The 25,664-nt window shown below is 38.5% G+C and overlaps 1 protein-coding gene across 2 annotated transcripts; it reads right to left on the reverse strand.

Annotated features, from left to right (window-relative positions):
- Positions 1 to 2,246: 2,246 nt before the first annotated feature.
- Positions 2,247 to 22,949, reverse strand: SSX2IP (SSX family member 2 interacting protein). 2 transcript variants are annotated; one of them, XM_083868015.1, is made up of 14 exons: positions 22,881 to 22,949; positions 16,218 to 16,351; positions 15,353 to 15,519; positions 14,903 to 15,103; positions 13,207 to 13,317; positions 11,808 to 11,943; positions 10,097 to 10,172; positions 9,848 to 10,019; positions 8,903 to 9,053; positions 7,587 to 7,723; positions 7,019 to 7,186; positions 4,808 to 4,916; positions 3,843 to 3,963; positions 2,247 to 3,662 (listed from the first exon to the last, which is right to left on the reverse strand). In XM_083868015.1, exons 2-14 carry the CDS (start codon positions 16,258 to 16,260, stop codon positions 3,509 to 3,511), a joined length of 1,746 nt encoding a protein of 581 aa, XP_083724141.1. In that variant the 5' UTR covers positions 16,261 to 16,351; positions 22,881 to 22,949; the 3' UTR covers positions 2,247 to 3,508. The 2 variants fall into 2 exon arrangements, with proteins under 2 accessions (XP_083724141.1, XP_083724142.1); XM_083868016.1 differs by lacking the exon at positions 22,881 to 22,949 and adding an exon at positions 17,513 to 17,580.
- Between the last annotated feature and the right edge of the window lie 2,715 nt (positions 22,950 to 25,664).

Below are 25,664 nucleotides of genomic sequence, written 5' to 3' on the forward strand. Positions count from 1 at the left end.
TTTTTCATGATTATCTATCTATAGTGTTCAAGGGAACAAGCATGTTTTGTGCCTCAAGGGACAAGCTCTTTTATACAGTTATAATTAATTTTTTATTCATAAATATTTCTTTGAAACAAACTTTCTTGTTGTGCACTCAAATAGTTGTACATCTTGTACAACTCAAAACTTTAATAAAGACACATGAATGCTGTCAGTGTGAAAACTACAACAAAATATAGACTATGGAAGTTTAGGTTTTCATTACACCGTGTAGCTTTGTAGGGCATAGTGAACATTAGATATCAGAAGTGTATTGTCTGAAAGCAATAAATAAGTCATCCAGTAATCTGAACACTTCTTCTGAGGTCAGCTTTTTGATACAACTATGTCAACATTTCATATCTTCTCATCAGCTTCTCTCACAAATCAGAAAAGAAAATCTAAAACCAAGATGTCTTATAAGGCTCACAGATTAAAGCTTAGCGATAACTGCAAATTAAAAAAAAAAAACAAAAACAAAAACAAGCTGCACAATATGCATAGGACTGCATTACCCTGCACAGCCTTCCATTTTCCTTTCAAGAATAACATGCTTGTATTGGTATTATCTAGATATATCAGTTGCCTTGACCTGGTTAAAATGTACCTGGACACAGAATAAGCCCAAGAAAATAACCTAGAATATAGTCTGCTTTTTCTTTTGTCCTGCTGCAACTGAACTAGAGCATGCCTATAGAATGTGGTGGAAGTAGTTCTTCAAAGTAGGAAGGGAGCTGTTTTGTAGGGAGAAGGTTCTCTTATGAAAGGTTCTCTTAGGGGTTTTTTGCTATACAGTCTGTATTGCAGGAGCTATATATTGCATTGACTTCAGCCACTGGGGATGAAAGGGAAAAAAATTAACAACTCCAATATAATCCTGGAAAGTAAGTACTCATACCTAATCAGACTAATATTTATTGTAAAAACACACTCATCACAGGCTGAAAAAGCAGCAATGAATATTGTATTAAAGATTTTTGTGAAATACCACAGTTTAAGAGAACCACTCATCTTTTCAAATCATGCACAAGTAGGTAACAATAGCTGTACTGTGATCACTAACTGGGAGTCTCCACTTGTTCCTTGAGAAGAGCACTCACTATATTATTTCAAATATACAGCCATGTGTATACACCTGTATCACATTCCTGCAGGAAGTCTCCTCCTTTGCTCTTCAAGTCTCTGCGTAAGAAAGATCCTTCAGTTTTTTCCAACAGCTCCAAGTACCACAATGTCACCCTCTGCAGAATTCATACCATTATTAGCAGTAGCTTCAGATTTAAAAATCTTCCCAGTCATTGTATATAAAAGAAAGCTAAAAGATTCTAGCTATGCTTTACTTCTTTACAGGGACAGGACTCAATCTGTACTCCAGACTTCCAGACCAAGTCTGAGGCCAGCTCAGGACTCAACTGCAAACACCCTTCTAGCACAGGTAGTTCTTCCATGGAGACATTCAAACATATTCCACTTCTGTTAGATGGGTTACAGAACTCTAAAGCAAAAAATTAATACAAAATGTTGTAATTGCTAATGATTCAATGGACAGAAACAAGAGTTTGAATGGGGTAAGTTATTTTGTTCTTCAAGGCACTATTATCTTAAAAGCTACCTTCATAAAGAAAACCAGGCTGAAGAAGGAGGGACCAAGAAAAGCAAACACAATTAACAGTCACCGTAGAGCACCCACTGGAACAGCAGCAGCCCCTGGTGGCAGCTGGATCCTGCCTCAGCCATGAAGAGCTGCAGTCACTACTGGCTTGAAAATAATCCCTGTTGCAGAGTTCTGTTCTCCCACTGTATATATTAAATTTTCACTTTAAATTTTTTGAATGTGTATTTATTCTTCCACAGGTAAAACTCAGGCAAGAGCTGCCCAACAGCTGGGAAACACGAAACCAACAGGAACTGCACACTGCTACAAAGCTGGAGTGAACAACATGACATTGAACACCCATTTATTGGGGAAGAACAGGAGAAACAGAAATATGATGTTGTCTTTTCCAACCTGACTTACCCATGCAGCAAAAAGCCCACCAAGGCATTAGAATTGGTATTATCATTGTATCCACTTCTGCTCCCTTACAAGTGCTATATGAAAACCACACGAGTATCATCTGCAGTTTACATTGGCTACTACTCTGTGTCAAACTGGAATTCAATGGATTGAACTCAACAGCAGAAACTGCAGCTTTTTACCTTAGTTTCTTCAAGAACTGCAGTTTCTTCTCCTCCCTGTATATCCTACTTTTATTTTTCCAGGTAATACAACCACTACACTCCATCCAATTCTCAAGAAAATGGGCAGAGCATCAATGCATTTTCAGTGAAGGATTCTAAACTTGAGTTAAATTCCCACTTCTGACCCCAAGAAAGGCAGTTTAAGCCCAGATTATCATTCAAAAGGCCAAATACACAAGGATCAGAGCTATACAAGTGATCACACACGCAGAGCCATATATGATCACATATGCACAAAAACCCAACAGGAGAAGACAGATTTGTACTGGGCAAGGAAAATTACATGCACTGAGTAAGGTGAAGGAGATCTTGAAACATATTACCTCTCACTTTGCTATTTTTATTACATTATAAACAAAAGAGACTTCCCCAAGGCTACACAAAAAATAAAATTCTGGAGTCAATTAAAAAACAAAAAAACTAATAAAATACAAAACCAGCACCAGATTTGTAGACATTGCAAACAGCCCTACAACCATGGTAGCTTAAAAGTTTACTGCACACAAATCATAGAACCAGGGTCTTTTAGAATAGAATTACACATTTATTGTTCACATTTGAAATACTTGGGTTCCTGACTGAACCATTGAAAGTCCTAATGGATCTGTAAACTGAGTATCACTATAAAACAATTTTAAATGCCATGTAAAATAATATTTATGTATGCATGTGTTTCATTTCATGGTTTCTCAGCATAACCACTTGCTCTATTTACAAATATATAAAGATTTTGCACTTTAAATCATTGAGATATCAAAGAGGTATTTTCAAATCACACAATAAATATAGAACCTGTTTTGTTAAAAATCTACAGTATACTGTACATTCAAGTCGAGGAAAGAGGATTTAATGCCAGTTACACTTGAGACATAAATGAATGTCCAATAATTAAACAATTTCTAAAAGTGCTCTCTCTGCCTGTGTTGAAAGGTAACATTAGGATCCAGTATTTCATTACAGTTAAAGTTTCAGACCATTGCTTTATTCACAGAATTAGAGCTTCTGTTACTAGAAAAATATCAAAGCTTTTATATATTTTTAAATTTTCTTTCAAGAGTTGCAAGAAAGAGGCAAAAAATGGTCTAAAAAGTAAAAGCCATGTGCACGCACATAGAAACACACCACAATTCAGATCACCACATAATCCTCTAGAAGAATGATCAAACTCACAGCATTCTGTTTCATTTAGAATGGTAAGTTTATGAACAAGTCTCTAACAAAGAACCAGGCAGGCAGCCCTAGAAGTCTAAGGCAGCTGTTCCATGTGCAAGTTTCTACATAGCAGAGTGCCAACTCCAGAGTCTTCCCATGACTTTGTGCATTCCTCAGTTTCTTCTTTGTCATCACTTTCCACCCACAGATTTGGCATGTTATCTGCAGCAGGTTTCTCTGATGCAACACTGGAAGCAGGAAAAAAAGTTACGATATAATTATAAATAATGCTTTGAATGGAAACAGTATTGTTTTTATGATACAATTTTAATATCCTTTGTAATATACCAACCATAAGCTTTAGAATATGTTGTGCTCTACATAGACTTCAGCACTCTAAAAACCATCTACATCATCATTTCACTAACCTGTTTTGTGTAATATATTGAGATATCTGGCAAGGTTCTGGTGAAACAGTCGGACTCCACACAAGGTGAGGTTTTCTTTGCCGAGATGCAGGCTTCACTAAACGAATGTCTGGATCAGAACCTAAGAGAAACACACATCAGTTAGTATCAGTTAGTTAGAAACACACACTGCAGTCCACTGGAAATAAGCAAGTTCTTCAAGTGTTTGTGTCCTCTGCCTTTGAAAAAAACCTCAAACACAAAGGCCTTAAAGCAGACCTATAATAATAACTCTCATTGATATAGACCTGGGATAAAATTTTTTAAGTGCATGTAATGCTATTGAATGAAGTTATGTTAAAATTAGGACTCTAAATTTGAAAACGCAGCATTTGCATACATGGCAACCACTGCAAGTAGTCAACATTAAGCCCTAAGTAAAGGCTTCTCCAGCATGCACAAACAGTAATTAACACCAACATGAAAATCTGGAAACCTGTCAGAATACAGAAAACAAAATCAAAATAAAGTTAGATGACTTATTGTTTACATAAACCTAACTATCACTCAAGTCAATGGAAAAACATGGACAACTTAGAGCCAGATCAATGCCTTCTCACATTTAGATTTCAAAGCTTTCATATGAAGTGGAAAACCAGAATGATTACATGTTCTACAGTATTTATGAAAGCACCTGAAAATTACCTGCTGTTCTGTCAGGTATTTGATATCCACCAGATTGTTTCACAAATATAAATTCCCTACATATGTAATTATCAGGAAGAGAGTTACAATTCCCTTTTTGGAAATTTGGAACCACCAGTTGCCCTGACATGTGGAGGCATACATGGTACAGATTTACAGACACATGGTAATAGTTTTCTTGAGATGTTTTGGTTTTTTAATTGTTTTGTTCATAGTTGCAACTTCTAGTTGAAAGGAAGAAAAAAAACTGTGCAAGAACATAATTTGAATCAAATACTTGCTTCTTAAGAAGGCACTTGGAGTCGTCACATTTTCAGACTTGCAATCAGCAGTCATAGTTAAGAACTGGTGCTTCAGCCATGCTCCTCTATCTTCTTCAAATGCCTTTCTCTAAGAAAAGAAGTGACAGTTTACCCTTATGACCACATGAAAAAGCCTTAGCCCACATTAAACTGATGCTTTTCTATTTCAGAAAGCCAAAGTTGTAACATGTCCATGTCACTAAGGAGAGCCAGCAGCTTAATACAGCAAATACTGTCTGTGAGCAAGCTTTTGAGCCAATGAGGATTGGCTGAGGATAAAGAGACTTACAAGCCAAGTCCCACAGAGGTCTGAGTAATCCTTTCAACTTTACTGCTTTGCACTCCAGTGGCACTATCTCCTTTGCTCCCCATCCCCCTCAGCAGAGAAGCACTACCTCTTGGAGCAGCCCTCATTCAAGGCAGCTGCCAGGAATGATGGAATGATTTATTACTGCTTAAACCTTCTAAACAGGGAAAAATTACATTGAAAATAGCACTGATTGCTTCTGTCTAAAACTGGGGCCAAAAAAAAAAAAAAAAAAAAAAAAAAAGGGTTGTGTCACTTTCCAGCCTCTCTGAGCATAGAAAAAGAAAATAATGTCTAACAGACAATCACCAAGAGATCCAATGGCTCTGGAATCAAGCAACAAGCTATTGCATCTCCAAAAACCATCAGAGAAACAGGATGCTCCTATCCTATGTCAGCAGAAAAACAGAGGAAGCTGAACTCCAACACAAACTTTCACAAACACCTACAGAGTTTACAGCATTGCTTCTCATTTCATACTTGAGCACTCTGACAAGCTGAAGCATGAGCAGTTATATTTATGCTGCAATGTAGTCCTAAACGTTTCCAGATAAACAATTATTGTTTATTATCACTCACAACTTTTAAAGATGAATTCAATACGCAACATGAAATGAACCAACTCACTAAAATGCAAATAAAATTAGTCATAGTATTTGTTACCATGTGAACTATTGCTATCCCAGTACCTGTTCTGGGTCAGACAGGTTGGCCAGTCAGCTCCATATTCAGCCCCCAACAGTGGCCACAAGAGATGCTATTTACGAGCATGGCCACATGGCCTGTGCATTCCCTCACAGGTTCCCAGTCCCAAAAGCCATTTGATTACAGATACTGAAAGGCATCCCTTGTGCCCCATTTTTATTATTTGTGAGTGTGTTGCCCATAAGCTCAAGCAACTGCTTTTTGAAGTTGATGGCATCATTGCCTTTACAACCTCCTTTAAAAAAAAAATCCAGAAGTCAACTATCTAACTATAAAAAAAAAAAAAAAAAGTGTAAGGTACCTTTTTGGGTATTTTTTTTGACTTAATGTCAAAATTAAGAGTTCCCTCTAGTCCAAGTCTTGAGGGATTTGGTGAACAACTGCAGTGCTTTTGTCTGCTCAAACTAAACCCACAGCTTTATAAATTTTAATCACATCCCACTCCAACTTTCTGCTCTGCACTTCAAAGCAAGCTGTTCTGTAAGCAATGCAGTCTACTTTTTTTCCTTCAATGGCTTTTTTCCTTTCATATCTGGACCATCCCAGTCTCACAACCACATCATCATGACCATTCCCTGCCAAACTTGTAAGCTCCTTCATATTTTTGGCCCTAACTATGGGCTAGACCAAAGAACACGTGCTAGAGCTCATTCACAGACACATCTACCCTGACCGCCAGAACCTGTGCTTACTGACCAGCTTAAGTACAAAACCAGAACAGAAAATGACCCTACTAAGGGAAACATAGCAATTGCTTGGTGTTTTTGCAGAAGTCATTGGTTTTTGCCAAAGTTTAGAAATAAAGTATCTTTGAGATTCAACCCTGAGGGCAAATTTGACTGAAATTTGAATAGGCCTTACTTTCGTAGGAAACCAAACTTTAGCAGCATCTAAGGGATTTAGATAATTTTGTTTCAGCTTTTGAAATATCTTAAGTGCTTCCAAAGACTGTTTGGTTCCAGTTGGAGAAACTGTATTTTCCAATACACACAAAAACCTTGGCTTTTGAATTACTAAGAGAATGATCTTCCAGAACAACCAAAGATATGTTTTATACAGTATGGCAACGATCTTTCTCTACAGACATCAGAAATAGATACAGCTGGATGGCTGCACTTCAGCACATATAAAAGACAGAATTGTAATTCCTCTTCCCCAAGAGCTCCCTTTCCTAATACCTCAAGTCCTAATCTAATAGCAGCTTCTGTAAAACTTTTTCGTTCCTTCTCGAAATTCTTTTTTTGTTCTCGAAACAGTCTCCATTCTTCCTGAAGACGCTCTCTTTCTTCCAACAAATAGCAGTCTTGTAGTAACAGAGTGGTGTCATCATCACATGTAAGCTGTTGCTGTAGATAAAGCAACAAAAGCCAAATGTTAATTTGGGAGTGACTTAAGAGGTACAGTATTTCCACAGGTTCAGTTTTATCAGAAAAATGGTTGAAGTTTAATATGGAAACAATGCAGTAGATACCAAGCTGGTGGATAGTGGGGCAGATTTCAGATAGAAATCAAAATGTCCCTGTTCAGGCACTCTCACCTTTATTTAGCCCCGCAAAATTATTCCTACCAGGAGTAAAACGTCCTTAAATTATTAACTAAGCCACTAGCACAGTTAGACAATCCACTAAGTCGTTTTATTTTAAAAGTATGATGAAGGAATGGAAAAAGGCTCAGAGGCAAGAGTGGAACATTAAATAAAATACACTTGGATTCAATCAAGAAAAAAGAAAAAATAAAGCCTACTACCTGTAAGAGCTGTTGCTGAGTTTTGATCATTTCTTTACACTGCTGAATCTCTAACTCCAGCTTTTCAGTTTCTAGCTCATGGACTTCTCTTGAAATGACATCTTTTTCATTCAAAGCTCCTGAATGTCCACGTGACACTAAGGGGGAAAAAAAAGCATCTTTAAAACAAGTTTAAACCTCCAACACCTCATATCAGAGACTATTTGGTAGACCAAAAGATTTTAGACTACTTGTTTCAGCCTGAAAGACAGATACAGTGTACTCAAAAGCATTTCCATCAGAGACAAGAGATCCAAAATTGGTGCTACATGCGTAATTATCCATCAAATCCAGTCCAGAAAAAAAAAATGAAAACACGGCTAATTCACATTCCTCAAAGTAAACAAACCATCTACACTGCCATGAGAGTTACACAAAATCCTTGCTTGTTTCAGCAGTCATTTAAAAGAGAACTCAAGACAACTAAAGATTTTTTCACTGACATGCTGTTAAGCCCATCCTTCTAAGCCCATGTTTGAAGGGCTTATGTGTTCATAAAAACATGACAGTAACTATATTTATCACAGATATAAAAAGAAAGCTTTTTTCTTCAAGTCCTGTGAAGAAGAAATGGAGCTAACAAACACTGGATGTATGTTTTCATTCCAGTAAGGGAATGAATTACAGAAATGGTTGTATTTTACCTTCTGCTTTATTTAACTTACTGCATAGCTAAATCACAATGATTGTAATAAGTCAAGTTTTGATCCCCTAAAGCCAGTACTTGAACATTAATAGAATCCTAAAGGGCTATATATACTATGACCATCCCTATAAACTAGAAAACCTAGAAGATGACTCCAAAAAAAGGCAAATAATTGTAACATTTTTCCTGATGCTTATTTTTCAGTTAGTTACACCAAATAAAGTATTACAAGCATTCTTGAAATCCTTTCTAGGGTGCAAACATACTCTCAAAGGCCATCTGCTCTTTTATTTGCAATTGCATGCATGACCTTCTCAATCTTACTCTTGACAGCAAACATCCCTGTGGTAGTAGCTGCATTTACTTGCATGGGAAAATAATACTAGGAAAGAATTTTATATATTTTTAGCTGTCTTAATGCTGTTTAACAGCTGGAAATGAGGAGAGTCCAGCACCATACCATCAGTCAGTTTGTTTTAGAATGCCACAAGAGGTCTCAGAGGATGTGGCACGAAAAGGCTCTTGACAGAGAATTACATATTTTGCATCTAACTATTTCAAAGTGCCACATCTGCATTACTTTTTTCTAAAATGTATTTTATATATACACATAATGCAGTCAAACACCAACCTTGGTTATCCAGCTTTTCAACATGATTTTTCAACATTCGCCACTGTTTCCTAATGCTGTTGGTAAGCTGTTCTCGCACAGTTTCACAAGATAATTCCCACATATTCTCTTTATTTAATTCTCCAATATCTTCCTCCTGGTCTGACAGCACCTGTAGGAGCAGAAATAAGAAGCTGCAAACCATTCGCCCCTCCAAATATGTGTATTTGTATATATAAATATGTGGATAGATTCAATTTATTGAAGAGAAGGTAAACGCTTACATAAAGGGAAGATTTTTCTATCCAAGGAAATTTGACTCTCAGGGAGTTCAGTTCCCTGACAGCATAATGCTGAGGAGGCAAGTGACCAGGCAGTCCCCAGAACCCCACCACAGAGACTGCAGGTCAGCTAGCAAGGCTCAATCACTCTCACATCTTCAACCCAGACAGGTTCAGACTCCTGAGTTCTGCTGCCAAACTGAAGCAGTAGCTGCCCCAGTACAGGGGCAAGTCACCCAGTCAAGTCCAGAAGAGTATTCACGCCTTATCAAGAAGGTGACAGAGAACCTAGTGCTTTTCTACACAGCCATGGCAGTAAACTGTTCAATAAAAACAGCCTGTAAATAAATACTTTATATCTGGAAACAAACAAACCAAAACTTCCCAGGCACACAAAGTGCAGTATTTTGCATTGCAATATAGAATTACATACCAGTACCTAATGTGTTTAAATTCACTCGAGGAATATTTTCAAGCTTTTCATTGACTTACTGGAAAGAATACACCGTGTATTGTTCATGGAGAGCAGAATATTTAAATATGGATGGATTTCATGCAAAGCACATGATGTGCAATCCACTGCAACTCTCAGAAGAGGTTTACTTTTTTTTAATAACTACCAAATTACTCCAGAACTACACCACAAACACCAATGGAGACTTAATTTTAACTGAAGAATACTTACCAGCCCATCTTCAGACCTTTCTTTAGGTTTTTGTTTCTGTGGTGGAAGAAGTGAAATAATATCTTTCTTCATTTGCTGAAGAACTTTCTTTAGCTCAGCATTTTCCAGTAAAAGCTGTTTTTGGCGTTGTTCATAATCACTTAACAGAACTTTGTACATTTCCTCTTCATTTCTGGAAGAAATAATCTTATAGTAACAACATAACAGCCCTAATACATGCTTCAATTAATGTTGTTCTAAGACAACTACCTGGCTTCTGTTTTATCAGTCCTCCATGCACCTCTCTTCCCATCAGCTCTACCAACATAATTTAGAACTTCCATAGCTACAAATGAAAAGGATATTTCAAAGTGTGAAACAATATACAAATAGATAAAGATTTAGATAACATTGCATTTATATGTAGTTATTATAAAAAGACCACATTACTCAAATATCCCCCTCAATCTTGAAAAATGAAACCACATGGCCCTGCTCAAAGCAAAAATAACTTAGTCAAAAAAAAAAAAAAAAAGGTTTTGAGTTGGAAAACAGAGAAGGATGTATTCTCATCCTGTCTTATCTTTTTTATGCATTTCTTAATGATACCTTCATCCCTATTTCAACTTTTGTATCAGTGTATCAACTCTATGCTCATTCTAGCAATAATGCCAGCTTTATCTCCTGTTTAGGGTAAGGAACTTATTAATGTTTCATAAGTTATTCCTCAAAACAAAGAAACTTCTCTGTCCACGTTGGTATAAAAATAAAATAAAAATCAAAATACCCCAACACCACCACAAACCCAAACCCAATACATGACTACAGATTGGTGGTCCAAGCTAGTTACCTATCAAGAAAACAGTAACTACTTTTAAAACCCTGCTATTTTCATTTCACTGATACTTGAACTAGTACTAGCCACCTGAAGTCAAGGATGCTTAAGTTTTGCTGACCTCTGAGTGCAGTTTCTAGAGCTTACTGAAGTGATATCTAAAGATTTTCTGCAGATAAAACAGGTGTTCCTCCTACTGTGCCCTAACCTAGTTTGGCTTACCACAAGGACTTTTAGAAAACTAAGTCAGCAGAGAACCATCTTGGCAACAACATGAATAGTCTTCTTCTGGTTTAGTGAACTAAATGAGCTTACTAAAACATGCACTACAGCTGGCAAACAGCTGAGTTTGGGGGTGGCAGGTGGACAAGAGCAGGACTTCCACTGGAGATATATCATATAAATACTTTAAGACCACATATATGAACCAAATGGTACTTTTTTTTTAAGTATCTAACAACAATACCCATTTTCAGCCATTTTTTCACAGAAAACTGTATTTATGGTAAATACCACTGATCAATGTCTTGAACACAATTTTTGGGCAGTACAACATAAAAGTACTCATGATAGAGATCTGGTCTGTCCTCATTTCACATAATACAGGGTGGTACATCTGCCTCGTGTTACTTCTCAAATCTCTCATTACTTGTGCTAACCACAAGCAGAGTGTAGTATCTCTAGAGTAAAAAGCTCACACAGTATGCCTTCCTGATGGCAACTGCTTGGAACAATATAGTGTTTCTGACATTATTCAAAATCTTGTGATAGCAACAGTAGCAAGAAAATAGAGGAGAGATGACTCCAGCACAGACATTGATTCCTATGGAATCCTAGGGATAAATTTTCCTTAGTAAGAAAAAAAAAACAACAAAACAACAAAACAAAAAAAGCAACCCCACCTCATTTGGTAAAGATCAGCATTTGGTTTGTGCTTGATTAAGTAATCTTATGCAACATAACATACAAAAGTCTTACACAGTCAGCTAACATGAAATATTGCAGGTTTTCTCTAACATTCTAACATCCAAATAAAATCTGCAGGAGAGTTGCATTGCCTTTAATGATAAAAATGCATAAAATTGGCTCTGGTTAACATACAGAATATGCTAATTTTGCTGTGGTAAAATTCAAAGAGATACTTACCTAACTTTTTGTCTTTTTTATTCATGACTAACTGATGCAAGCGTTCCTTTAATTTGTTATATTCTCTCTCTTTCCTCTTCATATCGTGATTGTATTGTGTAGCTCTACTTGAAATTATGTTCTGTAACTTCTGAACCTAAAAGCAATTCCACAAAAGGCTGTTTTCTTCCACTACAGTATAAAAATAAATTTCTTCAGAAAATCAAAATGCATGAAGCAAAAAAAAAACGTCCATAAAACTGTACTTCTGGTAAAAGGAAGTGACAAAAGGAACCAGAAGACCTCTCCCACCCCATGGATTCTGATCTCAGACTTAACTCAGGAGAGGTAGTTTCTTCTCAACAGAAACCCACATCATAAGAAGCAAATTATAATACTATAATTCCTCTGAAGTACAGCTAAATTCACGTTCTGATAAGTCACATAACCTCTAATGTCTTTATTGAGGGGAGCAGAGAAAGATATATGTTTATTTTCAGTAATTTGTGTTCAGGATCTAGGTTTACTCCAATTCTAAAGCATACTTGTTAGGCTTAAACTAAAAAAATAAACTCCTCTTCCTTGGGGCAGCAGGACATTGAAAGAAACTATTCTATTTGGTCTAAAAGAACATTAAAATGTCATAAAGCAAATTTTTGATATATACTATCAATTCCTAGAGTTGTATTGTTTGGGGTTTTTTAAATTTTCTGATTTAACCTTACAAACATACAGCACGTTCAATACCTTAAGCCGGAACTTTAGGAAGTTCACTGTGTACAGTTAGTACTGTGATTCCCAACTATATGAATATGTTTATGAACACAGAACATGCACAGAAATTTAGAGGAGCCACATTCACAAAAACATAGGAGCCATGTGAAGTACAATGCTAGGAAAGGAGCATACAGGAAACAAATCCCAAACTAAGAAGTGTCATGGATGTCAAAGTGTTTTCTGATCTTGGTTGTTTCAAGATATTTAAGTTTAATGAGATTGTGATTTTGAGCTGGGTTTTCCCCCCCATCCCCCTTCTTATTGGTCTTTTGCTCCCCTCTATAATAGAATAAGAAACCCCTAAAAGCCTCTATACATAAGTGTTTGACTAAGTGACTGAATCCTGTTGCCCCTCCTACTTTTTGATATATCAGAACATTCTAAGATAAAGCTGTACACAAAGTCTCAGAAAATTGCACACCTGTGTTTCTGCAGTACTCTCTACTATTGTTATTGTATTGTTGTAACTTGGATGTATCCCTTAGAGAACCTATTTATCCATATGCAACATGTCAGTCACCTTGAAAGACAACATTTACCAACAAAAAACTACATTCAAAATGAGCAACTACAAGACTCCGTGCAAAAAAAAAAATCTTCAATATCTATATAATGACTTGTGTTAATGTACAAAACAACTCACTTCATCCTTTTCATTTTTAAGTAACTGGTGCAAATTTCTGTTCTTGCTTTGCAGTTGTCTGTCTCTTTCCTGAAGCCCAACTATTTCCCTTTTAGATAATTCCAACTGTTCCTAGAAAAAGTGTTGATAAGTTCAGTATCAATAAGAATTAAAAGCATAAGATTAAAAAAAAACCCAACCAAGCAAAACAAGCCATGTTAACCAAACTACCAAACCACCTCACTTGAGATATGGCTTTTAGGACTTTTTCATTAAGTCAGGATTCTGTAAGTATGGCTGTACTGTGAAAGTGAGGTGGATATAAGCAATCTGTATGAATTTGGAACTACAGTTTTACTGTAGCATTTCTGTTGAATAATCAAGAGTAAAATTAACACAGATATACAGACTGTGACCATAACAATGCAAATGGAACATTTCACATATACAGAGAAGGCTAGACAGATGATCTCATTACAGACAATGCAAAACTAGCATTTTAGAAAGTTTTGTCCATGAATAAGACTCAGACCTGAAATTGGCAGCTGAAATGACAGCCAAATACTATATATAAGCTTTTCCTTCATATGTGTAGTGAGGTACAAATGTATAGATATATTCAAACAACAAGAACTTCTAAACAAACCACAGTGAAATACAGGTAACACCATAGTGGAAGTCAAGAGGATTGCTGTATGGTATCTGAAAGAAACTACATGAGCAACTTCACAAGCTCACAGCCAAATTAAATGCCCTGGGATTTGTGTAGTACTAAGATTTCCCTCTCTCCCCCTTAAAGCTATTTATCTAGAGAAAGCAACAGGAGTGTTTTAGAACTTTGCATTTTATAGTGTTTGTATCAAAATCAGTGCAGTTACAGGTTACTTTTAATATCATCAAAATCCTTCTTCATGAATGACCAATCTCAGCAAACAGGCTATTATGATTTTGAAAATCTACAGCAGTATTTCTCAAGGAGGTAGTGCTGACCAGCCCAAGTGAAAAGCAAACTTAAAAAAGCATTGAATCATGCACTGAATTATTTTCTCTTTTTTTCCTATTTTATTTTCTTGGCAGAATTAAGAGAAAGTCAAGTCTCTAATATGACTGCACATATAAGTGCACCCAGGAACTTCCAATATATCAGCTACTCCACAGGGACTGGCCTTGAGCATGTGTTTATCCTGTGATAAAATGAAGCTTAGTAACTTCTGGTTTGACAACAGTTTCTGAGGAATTCTTACAAAGACTTTGTAGTTGGATGTTCAAGGAATCCAAAAACAAAAAAGCTACATGGAAAGAGACTAATAAAAACCCTGCACTAGAAGAGTTCTGTGCTTTTACTTGTTACAATTACATTGGGAATTTATCTTTCAGAGCTGGGCATACCCTTTTAAGCAATACTAAATGATAAACACTTTAGTTCCTAATACTTTCACCCAAGCGTGCATTAACACTCCCAATTCAAACAAACAGTCTTCCCCCTTCCTTGATTAAGGAGGCTAAAATTCTAAGTAATTAGAAGTTCTCTTATTAACTTGTATTTCATTAACTTTAAGGCATTTTCATTTGGGAAAGTACTTCCAAAAACCTCAAAATACAACTGCAAATTAGTACTGGGTAGAAAAAAAAAAAAAACAAAAAAAAAACAAAAAAGGACTTGCTCTTAAGAATGTAGAGAGCTGCATAATTCTAGTAGAATGATCTTGTTTTCTACCTTTAACTTAGCATAGCAGTTCTGTAAGTGATCCATATCACTTCCCAGTTTCAGATGCTGCATTTCTACTTCTTCCTGAGCTCGAAGGTTCTTGTGCTGCAGTGCAAGCAATTCATTCATACAATTTATGATAGCTATTAAATTTAACTCTTTTCCTTTGGACTCCGCATAAATAGAAGGAAAGCCCAGTGTTGTTAATTCCTGGTAAAAGAAAAGGGAGGAGGGGAGGAAAATGAGATCAATAATTGGATCAATCTCCCACCATTCTCCAAAAGACAGAAACGGTATAAGGTGAAATCCTGTATGAAGGGGGAAAACCTGAATCTTACTTCCCATCAACTTCAGCTTCTAGGCACTGAGGAAGAAGCCTTCTTAATCCAGTCAATCTTTCTTTACCACAATTGATTGTGTGCAGGTGACAATCTCCAATAAAGAGAAAGTTATGCTTACCCTATCAATATAGGATATACTCTGTTCAATATTATCTTCTGTGCAGAAGGCACTGAAAAAGCTGTGCATGTTTTTGGATGAAGGCAGTGACAAGCGTAGCACTTGTGAGTTCATGTTTGTAGGAGATCTCTTTCTTTCTGAGGTATATGGAAGTATATTTTTGCTATCTAAAAGTTAAACATTAAGAAGAAATCAGCAATTATTTTAACACATCACATAAAACCAAACCCTTATGTTCTCAAGTTTTTACAAAAATTTAGATTCTATACTTCAGAATTTGATTTAGAATGACATTAAATAACTCACAATATATATAGAAAAAAACTTTTACTGAAGATTTAGACTCAATAACACTTTAAAGTGTTGTATCATTCAAATTTTATTCATCTGCCAGGAAAAAAAACTGAGCACACTTCCTTTTTATTGACTTAATACAACACAGGTGCAAGACGTGCATTCAGTAAAATTCTTATTGAATGTATGGTATTATTATACTTAAGGGTATGCTGTAATTTACTCTTCCACTAGGCAGAAATAGGCAAGAAAATATTTACTCCTTTAACAAATTTGTAACCAATTTATGAAGCAAAAGAATATGGAACAAGTAAAGAAACCTTTGAAAATACAAGATACATTGAGAGGCACGACTATAAAAAATAAAATGTGACTGCAAGTTCTTAACCTTTCTATACATGTGCAGCATTTCTGTAAGGACTCAATCCAAGACAACGCACTGCCTGTATTATTTACCATGCTGTTTATCTACTCAAATATGTCATGCACAAAACTCCAGTCTCTCTTTAGCTGCCATAATATCACTGGTAAAATGAGCAAATCAACTAAATACAAAATATTCCCAGTTTACCTGATGACAGCACCGGCACAGTAATAGCCTTCCAATCTCCCATAGCAACAGAGACAGGCTGGGTACCTGAGCAACTGGTTCAGCAGCAAAGTATTTAGTACAATTGCTGGCAACGTGTGTTACGTAGGCATCTCCTAAAATAGCAAGAGCATTTTAGATTAACAAAAGCAGCTAATACAGCTAGAAGGTTAAAGGAGGCACAGGAGAGTGACTACTGAACTTGAACCACGAGAAACTTACTACTTCTTTACACTAAATTTGGAACACAGTAAGCACAGCAAATAGTATACTGTAAAAATGATGCATCTGTCTATATTTAGCCTTCACTGTCTTGGAAACCATTAACCAAAACCAAAATGCCGTGCACACATGAAAATAAGAGACTCATACTGTAGATAACTAGTTTCTTTCTGTCGATGTACATCAGAGAAAACAGAGCAAGCCAAATATTTTTCCTGACATATACAAACAGGAAGCAATTTTATTACTGTAAACTTATATAAAGTTTTAACATATGCCTGTCTAAATGGATTGTTACTTAAAAAGATGTATTACAAAGGCTCTAGAGAGGATATTGGCAGAGGGCAAAGGAACTTCTGATAAATATTTAACCATTTAAATTAACATATACATTTAGTAATACTGCCTTTCCTTAGCAAGTTGCTTGCTTCCTTGCAGAAACTCCAAAACTGTTGAAGGAAACAAACAGGAGAAGCCTTACCCTTGTTGGCACAGCCCTCAGTACAGCACTGTCCCTCTGGAAACCAAAGGGAAGCCACCCACCCAAAAGAAAGAACAAAGTGATTGTCCCCTCACCCCACCTCCACAGCACAGTGAGAAGGCACATAATAGCATTAGTTATCTCTCACTGCTGGAAACTTTAAATCCAGCTTGGATGCTAAAGACTTGGACAGCACAACCCATCAGCTGTTACAGAAATAATGATACTTCAGGGAAACAAACTTTCCACCTAACAGAAAAGAAGGCCCCTTTGTTTCAACCAACACTTTGGAATAAAGTCTAAAGTCTGTTTTAGATGGATTCAGTAGGTTTCAGAGGACAGAGATATTTCTCCCTAACCCCTTGCTAATGTTCCAATAAATACACTTTGGCTAAGCAACTTCTACATTTCTGACACCAACACTTTGTATTTTTATCACTATAGGAGAAAAAAAAAAAAAAAAAAAAAAAAAAAAAAAAAAGTTGTTTGGGCATGGAAAGAAGGGAGGGGAAGAGGGGGGAGTGTTTTGTTATCCCGAAGGTCTCTTGAGAACAGAGACAGTAAAAATGCCTACCAAATGTCAAAGCACAAAATGTCCAAAGAAACACCAAGTTTCCAAGAGATCATACTGGTGCACAGTCATTCTACAGAATGCTCCACACTAAAGCAAAAACTCTAAATAATTATCCAGCTGGATGAACATTTCTCCAGGTTCATAAAGGTACATGGGAAAAAAGGTAATCAGTTACGCCTCATGTGTGTTGTAATTTACCAGCTCCTGAAAACTTTCAGATTAGAAAGTACACATAAGGCAGCAAGAACACACAGTCAATGTAATGATCTAGTTGTTGTTCTTGTTAAAGAAATGGTTTGTTCTCCTTTCTCTCTACACTTGATTTATGTATATTTTTCTTTCTCCCCTCCCCATAAAAGCAAGATGTTCACAAGTTAACTAGACAACAGTGCTTTTAAAATGGAATTCAAAGTCAGTAAGTATTAAGAGGACACACTTCTTATATGCTACTTTCATTTTTGATGGAGCCACCAGATAGATAAATGCACAAACATAAGAGAAAAAAGCAACAAATTAAGGTACAAGTATGTTTGAATTACTGACATCACAGACCTGCAATCTAATAACATTTTCCAAATATTAAAAACCCCAATATACAAATTCCATCAAGCACTGTTGTAAAGTCCACAAAAATATTTATCTCATTTTAGATATGCTGCTACTTCCAAACAAACTGGCTTTTATTCTTAAAGAGACTGCGCCCACACTCACTGAACATACAGTATTATCAACCCCCAGGTCCCTCTGCATTGACAATACTATTCTGACACCCTAAACAAGGTCTGACTGGCAGCAGGACTAAGCCAGGTGCAGGAATGCAGTGATTCTCTAAATTTTCACCCTGCAAGTCCCACAGGTTCATTCAGAGCAGATGCTTTAGCAAGACCACCCTGTACACAGGGATTTGTTACAGTTCCTTCCCTACCAGGTTCAATGGCTTGCCCAAAAACCTGTAACGACCCACTGTTTTCTAGAGATAATTGCCCCAATTGGCAGTGTCACCTCCTCTCCCAAGCAAGAAATTCCTGAAGGAAAACACATGGATTGTGCAAAAATGAATCCAACTTCAAAAGTGTGAATACAAGAGCTGAGCCATCTCACTGAAAAAAGAAACCTTGTATCAAACAAGACCCAAACACATACCCCACTAAAATCACAGAGAGTTTGATTAATACCAAGGAAGTAGTAACTAAACCAAGGCATTTAAGTGCTAGTTGGAACACGTGAATTACAGAAACCACAAGGAACTTTAAAAAAAAAAAAAAAAAAAAAAAAAAAAAAAAAAAAAAAAAAAAAGGCACTGTCATAGTAATAACATACTGGAACTCCTTTGAAAGCCACCTTGGGAATTTTTGGACAAAAAAAGTACAGAAGTATTTCCAGGAACTTCTAGATAATTCACTAATAAATACATTTTTTTTTTTCAAGAACATGATTAAAGTTCAACATTAGTATATTTCATAAGCCCAAAGAGCTGAAAGAAGCTTGTCATAAAATTACTGGTTTGTGTTTTGGGGAACAGGAGAAGAACTGACAATAAACGTGCCAAGATTCAAGACAGAAATCTGATTCAGTAGGCCTGAGTTCAGGCCATATAAAAACCTGAAAATCATAAGCAGTAAAAAGTAGAACTATAAACATAACACAATAAAGCACACCTAAAACTTCTAAATCTCACCTTTAAACTTGGAAAGGAGCAGTTGTAACCGGGTTAGTAAAACACCACTGAAACAACCAGCAGAGAATTGTCACAGTGCTGTGATCATATTGCACCATCTGGTCACCCCTAACCCAGACAGGGTGTGACAAGTGGAAATGCAGTATCTGCTAACCCAGAAAATTTACACCCCACACCAAGGTGGGGAGGATATGGAAAGGCACCTCTGGACAGGTGCAGTGTCAGAGGAAAGTTTGAAGAGTCAGCATCAACAAGAAACTGCCCAACATTCCTTCTCTGTATATTCAAACACTACAACTTGTGACATGCATATGTTTCAACTTGTAAAATTGCAGGAGTACTCAGCATTTACTTGGAGACCAATTTGATTCTTTTCTACTAAAATAAACCCAAAGGGAGCTATGGAGCTGCTTAAAGCTTTTACATTTGTCTAGTAATCTACAGAGGTCACACAGATGGCTTTTATCCGGATAGACAAAAAGACACAAAAGTCTGGGTAAACTTAGGGTAGACTCTAGACATGACATTGTAGGTTTACAAATACATCTCTGATAATGCCATGACATATACTTGCTTGAATTCATGTAATTACCATGAAAGCCCCTGCATTTTCTCCCTAGAATTTTGATGTTTATTGTCTTGTTACAGAATTCCTAATAAGAATTTATCGTTAGCACTAATATATTACATCCAGAGATAATGGTACAATAAAAAGAATACTTTTCTCTAAAAATCTATTACAATTTTAGTGACCTTTGTTAAATATTGTCATTTTAATGATGGCTCTTGCAATTAAATCTGAGCCCAGATTTTTCTTCCCACACTTACAAAATTGCAGCAATTTAATCATTAATCTATTAGCTTCAAAATGAGGGTGAAGAAAGCCCTCAACTTATCTACATTCCATGGAAACTTTAAGTAATATCAAATTTTCAGCTGAATTTCCCAGTATTGTCAAAAGTAACATGAAAAATCAAGTCAAACCATCCAGCCTGTGCGTGTGAAGTCTCTGTTCATTCTTAATGCATCATACTCAAAAATCCCAACTACATTTCTCCCTTCCATTTTACTTAAAAAAAACAAACAGGAAAACAAATGAAAACCACTAAGAGCATTAAGAAAATAAATACTCAATCTTCTCAACACATATAATTACACAAGAATATACTCTTACATCTGATAAAATTCAGTGTTCAATGACTGTTCTGTCAGGGCCTTTGCCTCAAACACTCAGGTTACATGGAATATAATCTGATTTACTACCTCAAGATTCAACTCTACATGCTATGTACACAGATGACCGAAATCCTGTTAATTCAGTCACTGAAAAAATTGAAACACATGGAAACGTTATATCTGGCTCCCAAATTGCTACCCCCTTTTGAACTAACACAATGGAGTTCACATTAGCATTTTCCTATCACTACACAATAACTCTATTGTTAATCTTGGAAACTGCATTTCTCCCTTTGGACTCACAAACCACTTACTATATGTAACCAGAGCAGGACATTCTGTTACCAAGTCTCCTTATGTCACAGACAAGAAGAGAACCTCAGAAGCCATCTTCTGCATGTCCTCCTCTTCCTGAGGTCAGCTTTGGCAAAACTACAGCTATCTCTGCAAGCAGACAACTTTTTAAAAGAAAAGCAAACCGTTATCTTATTAGTTCCTAAAGTTGGTGAGGTATTCACTGGGCAGAGCCAGAACTAGTATTCCAGAAATTAGGAAACTTACATGTTTCAGTAGCATATAAGGTGAAAGTTAAATCAAGCATAGAATGCAAAAAGATAACTACATAGTTTCTCTAGAGATTACCAGGGAATTCAAGGAATAATTCTCCTGTAAATTCTAGATTTCTGTTAATTGAAACATGTCACAGAAAAGACCTAACAACTCAAAACAAATGGGACTGGTGAAATGTCAGCATACCTTCTACGGAAGGAAGGAAGGCTTAAAAGTCTGCTACAGTGTTCTGGAAGAAAGAATCATCCAAGACACCTGGGCAAGACAGCATAATTGGATTTTCAAAAAGCTTCTCACAATGTTCCCTCCAAAAGCCCTTAAATTAAGATGTTAAGGAATTAATTAATGATAGATTATAAATGGGAAAGGACAAAGTGTAGGAACAAGTTATAGAAGGGTGAGCAAAGTGTATGAAAGTCACAAAGAGACAAAAATTAAGAGTCCCAAGGGGTCTGTGCAGGCATCTCTGTTGTTCAGTAAATTTTAAAAAGGAGAGGAACACATGATACACTCATGTACTATACAGAGTTATTCACAAAAATAAACACAGGTTGAATGATGAACTGCAGAAGGTTGTCCTCATACTCAACAAATGGATAATGAAAATCAGCAGCTGAAATTCCTTGTTCAGAAACACAAACTAACACAATGAAAAAGACAACTCTGCTATGCACTTAAACCAACAGACTCATTATCATGCCTAACTATCCATCAGGCAGGAAGAGATCCTGAGTCCCTGTGATTAGTCCTCTGGAAATAACAGCTCCCAGGCAGTTAACAGAACCCTGGAGCAGAGGACAGAAGAGATTAACATAATGTCTCCTGATTAATACAAAGCTTCTCCACCTTAAATATCTCACAGAGGTACCACCTCCTCTGTAACTATACCTAAATATGGTGCAAGAAAGGTCAAGCAATGCTTTCATACAGAAAACTAATAAGCTGTGACTTTTCAACTGGAAGAGGGAACAGCTGGAGAAACGGGACCAACATACAGAAAACAAATATTCTTTGCTTCTTTGAACACAGCAGTTACAGAGAATGCAATGAAACATTCAGTGCAAAAGCTGGGAAATAAGGGCATTTTTTCCACATAAGACACAGACTGGATTGTATCACCATGAGGTGCTGTAAATACTCAATACATAAAGTGCCTCAAATTTTTTGAAAAACATCCATCAGCATCTATTACATTTTAAAAGACAGATGCAGCCTCTGCTCAGAAATCCTTCAATTCCAGACTGCAGCATCTTGGGAGAATGCACAGATAAAAAGCACTGCTATACGAGCAAACTATACTTAACATCTTTTCCTCAGCATCTGCTGCCAGCTTCAGAACCAAGATATTGAGCCTCATGAGCCTGGTGTTACCCTCTCTCCTGGGATCTTTCTGGTCCTAATTAAAACTGATATTAGTATCACAGCTTTCTGCCCCCAACCTCCCCCCCCCCCCACCCGCCAAAAAAAAAAACAAAAAACCAAACCCTTGAAACAACACCTTCCCCCATAAACACCTATAATCTGAAATCCCCATTCATTGCATCAAATCATTGCTCTAGTACTCAGAAAGTTCACTGTTAAAAATTTACCTAATACGCTCACATTTTCCTTCGAATACTTCTTATTTTAAGCCATTGCCCTGAAATTCCTGTCATACCTTGGCAGCCTATGGAGCTCTGCTTAACTATTTCACTCAGCACCGCAAGCAGCAGAGCGAGCATTATACGTAATCTGGGGATGCAGGAGCACTACAAACTAGTCTCGCATTAAGATTTGAACTTCAAATTTAACGTAGTTTTGCTGCAAATAAATAAAATTTCAAACAGCGTTTTTAAAAAATGCCCAAGTCACTTACGGAACCCGTACTCTCCATCACGTGAGCCGCCCGCTCAACCCGAGCAGCCCCAGATTCCCTGACTCAGTGGGAAGCTTTAGGGCTCTCACCTCCGAGCATCCGCCGCTGGGAGCTCCACAGGGACAGCGAGCGCCGGGCCTCGGCGCGCCGGGGGAGCCCGGCACAGCCCAGCCCTGCCCGCAGCGGCTCTCCGGGTCCCCGCGGTCAGCCGGAGCCTGGGGGAACGGAGCACATGTCAGGACCCACAGCCCGCCCGGGGCCCTCCCCCGGCCCGGGGCCAGCCCAGAGCACGGGAGCGCCGCAGCCCCGGGCTCGGCAGGGGAGCCCAGCACGGCAGCGCCGGTACCTCCGCCCCGGCCGCCTCCCCCGCGCCCCGCCGGCGGCCGCCGTTACCCGCCGCGCCCAACGCCCCGCCCGCCACGGGGCGGAGGAGCCCGCGCACCCCCCACCTGCTGCAGGGAGGGCGGGGAGACAGGAGCGGAGCGGCCCCCGAGCGAGCCCCGCGGGCGGTGCGGCCCTGCCCGGGCCCCGCGGGGTTAAACCCGCGCCGCGCCCCGCCCGCCCCGCCGCCATTGGCCGGGCCGTTGCCGGGAGACCCTGAACGGCACCTGCCGCCCCGGGCGGCCCCGCGGGGCCCGGCCGCGCCTCCGCCACCTGCCCGGCCCGGGCCCGGCCCCTCGGGCAGCTCCAACGCGGCCCCGGCCCCTCGGGCAGCTCCAACCCGGCCCGGCCCGGCCCCGGCCCCTCGGGCAGTTCCAACCCGGCCCCAGCCCTGGCCCCGGCCCCTCGGGCAGCTCCAACCCGGGCCCGGCCCCTCGGGCAGCTCCAACCCGGCCCCCTCTGCCATCGCTCTCTGCCCCTGTGAAAAGTCACTCTCTCTCTTCTAAAAGCGCTCTTCAGGAAGGGGAAGGTGCGATGAGGTTTGCCCCGGGCCATCTCCAGGCTCCATCTCCAAGCCCAGCTCTCTCAGCCCGAGGTGCAGAGGGGCTCCAGCTCTCTGGGCATTCCGTGCTCTCCCCTGGGCCCGCTCTCCAGGACAGCCCCGTTCCCGTGCTGGGCACACCGGGGCTGGGTGCGGGGCTCCGGCCGGGCCCTGACGGGAGCAGAGAGGGAGAATCCCCTCCCTCGGCCTGTGGGCCACGGTTCTTTGCCTACAGCCCAGGACAGCCTTGGCTTTCTGGCTTGGCTCGTGTCCAGCTTTCCCCAAATCCTTCCCCACAGCTGCTCGCAATGGGTTCTTCTCCCAGTCCCATGTCACAGAAATGCCTCCCTATGGATGACCTGACAGTCTTCTCTGTGGCTGGGAGTGATGGTGAAAAAGCACCAAGATACCCAGTCTGGGCCATACTTTATTGCCCAGAGAACATCAATTAAACTTTCCAGTGTCACACCATTAAATATGTGACATATTGCCTTTCATAAGTTGAAGTTTTCATCCTAATGTATTTCTGGGTTAATAAATAATTTTCAATATTATCAACCTTAACCTGTTGTGGTATTTTTTTAATTAGGATGAGATCACCAGAACAGGTCCAATATTCTCTTTGTATTTAGCTTGGAGAGGAGTACTTTGTTGGAGGAGTCAGTGCAAATAATCACAAGCATTAAACAAAGCGAGCTCAAGAAAAGGAGATTCATCAGAAAATCCGGGACTATAAAAGGGAAATTTTGAGGCATGGGGTGGTCACAAACAACCACCAAAACCGCTCGAAAGACCTCATATTCAAATAGGTTAATGGACATAATTAGCATATACATAAGTATTCAGGAAATGTAATGAATATGTAGTAGAAACGTGATGAATATGCATTAGTTCCACGGATATAACCTGTCCTGTTAGGTTGCTCTTGGTGAATGCTTTGAGAAGAAATCCCCATGTATTGAGAAGAAACCCCCATTGCATCCCACTACTAATAAACTAATGCCAGCTTTCTAACCTAGTAAATTTATTGGGAGACTTTATTTCCAGGTTTTCGGTGACAGGGAGAGATTGATGATTATTCTTGCTATTTTTTCATCAAAAGCTAGGGTGTTATAGACCAGATCAAGAAACTAAAAAAAAGAAAAATTACTGACAAGAAAGAGGCTTAGAATGCAGTAGGCAGAATTACTATTGTGACTGGAAAGACACCACTGCAGAGAAATAGCAGCAATTAGGATATAAAATATTTATTTTTAATAGATTGTAGTTATAGACCCTTTTTTAAAATTCAGTTGTCCACCTAAGTTGGCAAATTTTGCTTGTTTTCTGAGTATTTTCAGTATAAGAAAGTGGTAACATAGGACACAAGTAGTACATTAGCATTTTCACTGTTACGGTCAACTACAGAGAACAACACTCTGTGTGCAACACGGGATGGAACTGCAAAAGAAAATGGGCCTTGTAGGTTTTCCTGCCACAAACACACTGTGATAAACCTCCCTACGTCTCTCAAACACTGCTTGCTTTGCTTCCCAATTCTCTTTCATTCAGCATTTCTGGTTTTAAAAGGTCAGCTTAAGAGTGGAAAAATGCTGAGTAAGGTTAAAATCAGCCTTTCAGAAGTCAACAACGTTTTAACTTCCAGGGCCAAAATATACTCCTGCCATACCTATTGGAAATAAAGCTATTTCTCTCATTTATGAGCAGATCATAACTACCTCTCCAGGCAGTTGAAAAAGAATATGGGGCAAGTAAACTGACTGTTTCTTGCTGTGTCAGAAGGATGTTCTGTCAACTTGCAGAAATACTGATTATTGTTTTGGCTTTTGGTACCTTCGCAAAAGCACTACAATTTGTTAATAACTGGGGTTTTTTAGTGTTATTTGGATTGTAGGAAATCATTCCTCGCAGTGCAGAAGAAAACTTTCACTTTATCACTCAGGTTAATGCA

The sequence above is a fragment of the Zosterops lateralis genome (genome assembly GCF_965231275.1).
Source record: "Zosterops lateralis genome assembly, chromosome: 9".
Classification (NCBI taxonomy): Eukaryota; Metazoa; Chordata; class Aves; order Passeriformes; family Zosteropidae; genus Zosterops; species Zosterops lateralis.

Excerpts from the sequence above, each read along its gene's own strand:
- SSX2IP (XM_083868015.1), bottom strand. The coding sequence starts at position 16,260 with ATGGGAGATTGGAAGGCTATTACTGTGCCGGTGCTGTCATCAG. Across the intron at positions 15,520-16,217 it reads TGTGCCGGTGCTGTCATCAG|ATAGCAAAAATATACTTCCA; the intron begins GTAAACTGGGAA and ends TTTAACTTTTAG. Across the intron at positions 15,104-15,352 it reads GTATATCCTATATTGATAGG|GAATTAACAACACTGGGCTT; the intron begins GTAAGCATAACT and ends TTCTTTTACCAG.